An 8625-nucleotide genomic window follows, 5' to 3' on the forward strand; every position below is an offset into this window, starting at 1 on the left:
GCTCGTAAAATCTGGACAGATGGTGAGGTTAGAACAGCAACTGAAATTCAAGACTTAATTTTTCAAGCAACACCTTCTTCAGTGACTTCGGATCCTCCATTTGTAATCGCAAAGTTGTAATTTCGGGATCAATATGTGAGGTCAAGCTCTTCGAGTGAGGTCAATTGCCAAATCTCTTGAGGCACTCGCTTTAGCAACCGACAGTAACGTAAAGACAAGTGAGTCAAGCTCTTGAGAAGCCCAATAGATGGATGAAGTTCACTCATCTTAGTGCAACTACTAAAATCCAATTTCTGTAGTTGCGGCATGCTCGTAAAATCTGGACAGATGGTGAGGTTCGCACAATGGGAGAGCTTTAGGACTTTCATTTGCCCAAAGACCTAGAAAAATAAAAGAAAACCTTTTTGTCAGAGGAAATGCCATGAAAAAAAAAAATCATTGCATCAGCTTAAGGTCAACACATTGATAACTGCATGCACGGTGTGCGTCTCTTGGCATCAATCATGTAAACATGACAAAGCGCGTATACCTAAAAGCTTTCCATTTACCTTGGTTGATTCCAATCCTTGTGGATTCCAAAGTTGAGTTATCAAGCTGTATGATAAGTCAAGAACAACAATATTCTCAAGATTAAGGCCACCAGGCAATGAATCAAAGTGTCCTTGAATACACCACTGCAACCATCTGAGCTCCTTAGGAAAATGTTCAAATTCACCTTTCAAATGTACATATTTCCCCAACCGGAGCATTCTAAGTTCAGACATTGCCACAAAAGAGTCCACTTCAACATACATAGGTTTCTCATATGTTCCCGAGTTGAGTTGAATTGCCTCGATATTTTCTGTTCCCTGCAATTCAAATGTGATAGACAATTAAAGGAAATGGATTGGTTTTAGAATGAGGGAGGTGAACTTTTAAGTTTCAAATCAGAGACATGACCTCCCCAAGTAGACTAGTTTATGGAAACTCTAGTTTTCAGACCAAGCCATATCCACATTTTACTAACTAGTTTTCTTGTATGGGCAGGCATTAGGAAGATTCTTACCTTCTTGGTTTGCAATACATATAGTGTCTCGTCATCCTTCCACAATCTGCTCTTACTGTCTTGGATGATTTTTCTTCCCATGTCCCTTATAAGGTCATGCATTTCAAACTTTCCAGTGTCATCATTTATATTGATCAGAGACTTGTGCCTTAGGACTTTGACTGTTGTGTTTGGGAAGAACTTACAACCTTCCCACATGAGCAAAGGGAGGTCTATATTTTCTTCTTCAAGAAAAAAACACGCTATGTCTAAAAATACTTTCTTTTCCTTTTCATCAAGTGCATCAAAACTTATCTTCAATCTTACATGAATACCTTTGTCCTGATCTTCCTGTAACTTTTGAAGCTTCTCTCTCCATTCTTCAACTGTTTCCAGATCAAAGAAAAGTGATCCGAATACTGTCAGGGCTAACGGCAGCCCAGCACCCACAGATGCAATTTCCTTGGATAACTCTGCAAATTGGGGATCAGGATCCTTTTTTCCAAATGCATGCCAACTGAAAAGCTGAAGTGATTGGGTACCATCTAGCTCCTTAGGCTGATACAAGTTCATTCTTTGTGCCCTCAATACCTGCTTGTCTCTGGTAGTAACGATGATTCTTGACCCTGAGCAAAACCAATCTAGGCTGCCGGCCAGCGCATCAAGTTGTGATTCATGATCAACATCATCAAGAACCAGCAGAACCATCTTACTGCGAATTCGAATTTTAATTATTTCAATTCCTTGGTCAATGCTGCTTACTTTATGATTTTCGTCATTGAAAAAATCACGAAGTATATTTTCTTGGAGGGAAACAAGGCCAGTGGATAGTTTTGCAGCTTCTCTAACGTTTGAAATGAAACTAGAAGCATCAAAACGAGTATAGATTTGGTTGTAGACTGCCTTTGCAAGTGTTGTCTTGCCGATGCCACCCATTCCATGGATCCCAACCATTCTCACATTATTATCATCTACATCTAACATTTCCAACACATCTGCAATGCGAGAATCGAGTCCTACTGGATGTTTAGCTACCAGGAGAGAAGTCTTGTTCACTTCATTGAGAATCCTCTTCACAATGAGCCGAACGAGCTTTGCCTCGTTTCTGCGAGAAAACCAAAAGAATACAAACACAAACTTACATATAAACTCCTTATAATCAATAGCATATAAATCTTAATTAGAACATAAAATGAAATACATGATTTCTAAAGCAATTCTTACCTTTCTAAATAAGGGCATAGATGCACAGTTGGCTAGAGAGAGTAAACTAAAGGGGATACATTTTTGCCACATTGAACTATTTTAATTGTAATTCAGATCTTCAAATCTGAGCGCTTTGACCCGATCAAATGACACAGATGTATTCAAAACACATAAAGTGATAATCTGTTTTCATTCCTTGACCAAAAAACCATGTATTTTAGGTGTAGAACAGTTGATGGTTTTTCCGCACAGATGACTATAGCAAGTAAACGAAAGGGGATACATTTTTGTCACATTCAACTATATAATTTAAATTCAGATCCGTAACTTTGAGCGCTTTGACCCGATCAAATGAGATAGATGTATTCAAAATAATATATATATATATATATATATATATATATATATAGAGAGAGAGAGAGAGAGAGAGAGAGAGAGAGAATGGACAAGAAGTCCCTTGAGAGAGAGAATGAGAGAGAACTTGTGTTTGTGGCCATTTTTATTTTTTATATTAAAAATTAGGAAAAAAGCGACAGGATGTGTAATGACTAAAATGTCCAAGATAAAGTAAAAACAGAAAATTTTTGAGAGGATAAAAGGAGAATTTAAAGATGTTAAAAGTCTAAAATGTATATGCCTTTATAAAAGAGGATATATATATCTATCGTTTTTCTTTAATGCCCAACTAGCTTAATTCCTGAATTAAACGGCGATGTAAGCTATTAGGTATGGCGTTTTTCCCCCTGTTCAAGAGAGGAACCTATGGTGTGAAAGAGAAGGTTGAGTTTCACATTTTGTAAAATTTAGTGGTACATAAAGAGAAACTGCAGGGTAGAAATGAAGCTGCTTACCCTTGAGTGCCGGCTAATGTATAACCTGAGACTTCCCCTGCTCCTGTCAAGGCAGCACTCCATCTACTCACCTCCTCCTTGTCTATTCTCTTATTTCTAAGGTGTCTTTTAAATGCAAGCGCAAACGGGCCAGTTTGATGGCGGACGTTTCCTGGCTCCACATCGAAGAACACCGGTATGATGAGCCTTTTGCAGTCTATAATCTTGACTATTTCCATTAAACACCACCTTGAATGTGCATAGCCTTTGGAGAAGATGGGCACAAAGATTTTGGATCTCTCGATGGATTCAAACAGATCCTTCACCTTCTGCCCCTTCTCCAAGTTCTCACTGTCCATGAAAACAGTGATGCCCTTAGATTGTAAAAACGCACAGAGGTGGCCGGTGAAGCCGTCGCGAGTGTCTGGTCCCCTAAAGCTCAGAAATACGTCATACTCAAACTCATCTTTCTTCACTGGTGATGAGGATGATGAAGGCCGTGAAGAAGCCTCAGGTTCTTCACCCTCATAATGATGCTTCTCGGAACATTGTGGAGACCTTGAACTTTCCATAACATCGATGCAGCAAAAGTGTGCCCCGTTCTTATAAGAACTCTCTCTGATCACTCCCCCTCGATGCCTCACAATCTTCAGGGGCTCATTCCACCAGGCAACTTCTAAGTCTATTTATCTCTGCAGGAAACCCTCTTGAAGGTGATGGAAACTTCCGATTACTTTGGAGGACGCTTCCTCAAGACACCGGTGACTTTCTTTTAAATTAAAAGTCTTTTGTAAAATAATTTGTAAATGACTAGGATACCCTTTCTCTCCTCCTTGTAAGAACAAGGAAGGATAAGTGAAACCCACGCATTTTTTTAGCTATAACGTGGACTTGCGACTAAAATAGTTTCATTTTTTTAGATATCATTTCTGTTACCATATCTCATTTCTTTTAACTCGTTTAACTGGTTTTTTTAGCTGGTACTCTTTCAATCAGAAGTGATGTGGAAAATTTGTTTTAGTGAAAAGTGCTGTGGAAAGGAGAACAATATTTTAGGTTCTGCAGCTCTCGTCATGGATAAAATCGAAGTTTTACCTTATAAGCGGCACTATTTTTAAAGAGGCAAATTTGGTTCGGAGCTCTCAGTTGACGATCTTATATCTTTTTCTCCTTTTTCCGGTCACTTTTTAGAAGATTAATTGGATCAGTGCGTTAAGTTTATGTCCAAAGATTCACCAAACGACAAGAGCTTATGTTCTCCTTTGTTGTGAAAATCTGCGATTCTTCATGTAAAAGCGTCGAGTGAAAACAAAGTTATTGCTTTTTAAATTATCGAACAATAGTCTGGGTTTATTGTGGTAAACTTTTAGTTTTTCTACTTCTTGAAAAGTAATGCGTACCAATTTTGCTTTTTAAACTACCAATTCTGATATCACTTAATTTGCATAAGCTATATTAAAAGAGAAAGATTTAGTATATTGCATATAAGACTGAGCACCAAGAAAACTCTCTCCCTCTCAACACCTAAAAATGGTGTACCAAAGTGTTAAAAGGAGCCCTCTTTTTCCATCTGCTTATGTGTCACATTAGTGATTGATTTTGGTGCATCAATACTGTTAATGATTAAATATCTTTAATTCACATTAAACAAGAAATTTTTTTATAAAAACAAACTTGAAAATGAAAAAAAAAAGTAAAAAAGATTATGAAGGATATTTTTAATAAATTACCAAAATATCCTTCTTTTCTTTTCTTCACGTCGGATCCAGATCAGATCACGACCGTATTCATCCGACTCCTCTCAATACTTTGGACCACATTTAGCACTTTGCTAATTATTTGGCCAGCACATGCTATGCTGGCTTTGCCTTCTTCCTCAAAGTCACACTGTGGACCACCTGCTTGTATACTGCCGATGCATTATTTGGACTCTATCTAATTTTGTCAAGAGTGAAGGAAAGCAGCCGGAAGCACCACCGGAGTTCACATTATTGAGGTCGAAGTGGACGTAATGCTTATCTTTCTACCGTATCTAATGGCGTTGTTATTTTAAAGCATCTGTACTCTACATCTACAATGTCATTGCATTGAGAAAAATCCCCATTTTAATTTAAGCATTTAAGCTTAATGTTTGACATTAATTTTATGAAGAAAAACTGTTTCTGATCTTATGGGGAAACTTTAAAAGCAAAATTGAAGTTTTATAAATCAATACTATTGAAAATACCCAAATCTGTTCTTCATTAATAAAAAAAAAAAATCCAATGGCCAGTGGGTAAAGGGGATATAAAATTCTGGCAAGTCTAATGGGCAGGGGTTTGCCTATAGCACACCAAGTTTAAAGACACTTCCACATAGTCAGTGGCGAGAATGATGGATCAAAACGTTCCTATGTAGAATCCTTTTGTCATTTTGACAGTCTTTCTGTTTTCCTTTTCATTCATCTATTATTATCACAAAAATTTATCATTCTTGACTTTATTTTAATGCGCCATAAAATTGTATCTTATTTCACTTTTTGCACCTCAAGTCAATGTGTCATTTATTGGTCAGAAAACATAAAAAAAAAATAGAAGTTCAATTTATCTTTAAATAATAGATATTTACAAGGATGTCAAAAATCATGAAAAAAGAAGCCTAGAATGGTCAATTTGTGTATTTTTATAACATACTCCTATGTACATAATCCCTATTATTGAAATGTTTTTTAGTCTCTTCAATTTTTGTTCATTTAGCTACATGTACATAATCTACATGACGCCATGTACATAATCTATAAATAAGCTCCTAAATGCCTTATTTTAATGTTTTTTGTTCATTTAGCCTTCTTCCTAGAAGTTCATTCCTCGCATCAGGTCCAGATCGCGACTTTGTTCATCCAACTCCGATGTTAGCATTTTGGACCACATTTAGCACTTTGCTATTTATTTGCCCAGCCAGCACATGCTGGCTTTGCCTTCTTCCCCCAAGTCACACTATGGACCACCTGCTTGTTTTGTCTAAGCTTTATTTGGACTCTATCAAATTAGTTCAAAGAGTGCTGTCTAAAGGAAAGCAACCACAGGAGTTCATTTCATTGAGGTCGAAGTGGACGTAATGCATATCTTTCTACCATATCTAAAGGCCTTGTTATTTTCTGTACTCCACAATGTTGTTGCATTTTGAAAAACCTCCCTATTTCGTTCAAGTACTTAAGGAAAACCTCCCTTTATTTGAACAACTTCTCTTAAATGTGGAGTGGTGATTTGTTATTTGTCCAAAATCTAAGTGTAACTTCTGTAAAAGTACCCCTCTGTATAGAACATGAATGTGCATCTTTTACATTAGAAAAATGATGGTAAGGCGACTTTGGCCTTAAATAATAGTCTCTAGATGCCATGTGAAATATATCACAATGAAAGATTGGCCTTTGTGAACACCATAATCAATTATGAGATATATTAAAATGTATGCACCGATATAAATTTGTTTTCCAGTCAGTCGTCGTTATCATTTGATTTTTTAAGGGCGTAGTGGACGAGATAAAAGCAGCACGCACCATTTCTATGAACAATATTTTCTCCACGCCTTATATCGACAAAGAAGTACTATGAAGTGGTTGTGGAAATAATTTATAAAAAACACTCGAATATAGTAGAAAGATAAAACATTATAGAGAGGTGAACTTCTGGGTGGTTCACTTTCCACGTCACTTTTGACTAAAGTTAGTCAAAGGATGCAAAGAGAACTTTTACCAAAACATGTTTTAGTAAAATGTTCTTCAGAATTTTTGAAAGATGTATTTCGTTGGCACTTCCAAAGCACTGTGCAAAGGAAACCTCCCAGAAACTTCTCATAATTTCACCTCACTGTCTTCCATTGGTTTTTTTTTTTTTTTTTCTACCGCCTACTCCCACTTGTTAAATTGGAATCCCATCCTACTCCCAGAAGATTTTCATGGGTTCATTTCAGTTTTCACCAGGGTCACGCGTATGCCATTATTCCTTTCTAACGTACTTAAAAAAGTAATTTTTTGTAGACTTTCCCTTTACTCTTACATTGGTGACGAATCCATTCAGTTTATTATTTGGACCCTTTGGATTTCAGTCGTGTAAAATGTACAATGAATGAAATAAGGATAGGATCGGGTGTTCTAATCAGATATGTTTTTCAAAATATTCATATATGAGTATATATGAAATCCAATTTTACCGTCTGAATCTAATTTTTACCATTTTTATTTGAAACTGAATCTGAATTTCAAATGATATCAGGTAGATTTTTAAAATGGAAGAGCATTGAATATATGATACTTGTTTAAAGCTAAATCCCATATGAAATCAAATTGGAGTTTGATCCTATGTCATTTGTTAAATCTGAATCTGACTTGATTTCTTTCTTAATTGGATACTAATTTCTTTTCATATCCCATTTTGTTGGAATGGTTCGATCGAATATCGGATCTCAATCATACATTTTTATATCCCTACTAAGAACTTAGATACATTCTGGCTATCCCCTGCCTCCGCCCCGGCCCCTGGTCCCTAGTCTTCTAAGCCAATGGGGTGGAGTGTGGAGCCTGGCTGAAGATGGCCCTGTCTTTATACCCATGCAAACCCAACCAGATTATTCAATTTGTCCGAGAGAGAGATCGCTATTATATTTTTAATAAGCTAGTTAACTATATGAGAAAGAAAGAAAAGAGCCAAGGGATTGACAAAAAACTGTGCCTCTCAAAAAATGCAGCCAAGCCAATAGCCGAAGTAAATGAATAATAAGACTGGTGACACTGCTAAAAGCAATAACAACAACAAAAATAATAATAATAATAATAATTGAAGATATAGATTCTGCCTTATGGGCATGTTGATGAATGGAGACACAGCTTCTCATGGGTAATAGTACCAGTTACTAGGCTTTACTGTGCGCCGGAGCCGGCATGTTGACGTTGAAGGCAAGGCGTCACTGGGGTGGATTGAAGAACATTGACTGTATCTGTAACAAATTATGGAGAGGATACACAAGAAAGGAGGTAAGAAGTAAGACTGAGGAACTAAGATGGGTGAGGCTACATTGTGGATAGAGCTGCACAACGAGCTGAGCCAACTCAGGTCATAACTCGACTCAAGTTCAACTCGTTTTTTATAATAGTCAAGCTCGAATTTAAATATAAATTAAGTATGTTAACGAGTCGAGTTTGAGTTAGCCAAGCTACTCGATTGTAATTTTTTTTTTTTTTTGTTTCTTTTTTGTTTTCCTCTCGTGTTTTTTTTTCCCTCTCGTTTTTTTTTTTTCCCCTCCCATTTTTCTTCCCTCCTTTCTTTTTTTCTCTTCTCTCCCACACCTTTTCTTTTCTCTTCTCCGGCCGCAGACCTTTTTTTTCCCCGCCGCATTTAATGCCAGCGCCATTATCTCTCTTCCCTTTTTCTCTTTTCTCTCCCACGCGCTTTCTGCCTCCTCCCGCCGCATTTAATGCAATGCCATTATCGATGACTGTGTGGACATCTTGGAAGGTGAACGTCTCTGAAATTGTCAGATGCGAGACAGGAAATTAATGCCTCTATCATAACCTCCATGTGAATAGTT

The 8625-nt window shown here is 37.0% G+C and overlaps 1 protein-coding gene across 1 annotated transcript; it reads right to left on the reverse strand.

Annotated features, from left to right (window-relative positions):
• Window positions 1-23: 23 nt before the first annotated feature.
• LOC116247754 (disease resistance protein Roq1-like) lies at window positions 24-3786 on the reverse strand. Its single transcript, XM_031620056.2, has 4 exons — window positions 3082-3786; window positions 1046-2129; window positions 549-848; window positions 24-380 (listed from the first exon to the last, which is right to left on the reverse strand). Exons 1-4 carry the CDS (start codon window positions 3630-3632, stop codon window positions 129-131), a joined length of 2187 nt encoding a protein of 728 aa, XP_031475916.1. The 5' UTR covers window positions 3633-3786; the 3' UTR covers window positions 24-128.
• Between the last annotated feature and the right edge of the window lie 4839 nt (window positions 3787-8625).

This window comes from Nymphaea colorata, chromosome 2 (genome assembly GCF_008831285.2).
Source record: "Nymphaea colorata isolate Beijing-Zhang1983 chromosome 2, ASM883128v2, whole genome shotgun sequence".
Taxonomy (NCBI): domain Eukaryota; kingdom Viridiplantae; phylum Streptophyta; class Magnoliopsida; order Nymphaeales; family Nymphaeaceae; genus Nymphaea; species Nymphaea colorata.

Bases quoted from the DNA above. Each gene is read 5' to 3' on its own strand.
- LOC116247754 (XM_031620056.2), bottom strand. From the start codon at position 3,632: ATGGAAAGTTCAAGGTCTCCACAATGTTCCGAGAAGCATCATTATGAG. The intron at 2,130-3,081 runs GTAAGCAGCTTC...GTTTTCTCGCAG, and splicing joins ACATTAGCCGGCACTCAAGG to AAACGAGGCAAAGCTCGTTC. The intron at 381-548 runs GTAAATGGAAAG...TTATTTTTCTAG, and splicing joins AAGGATTGGAATCAACCAAG to GTCTTTGGGCAAATGAAAGT.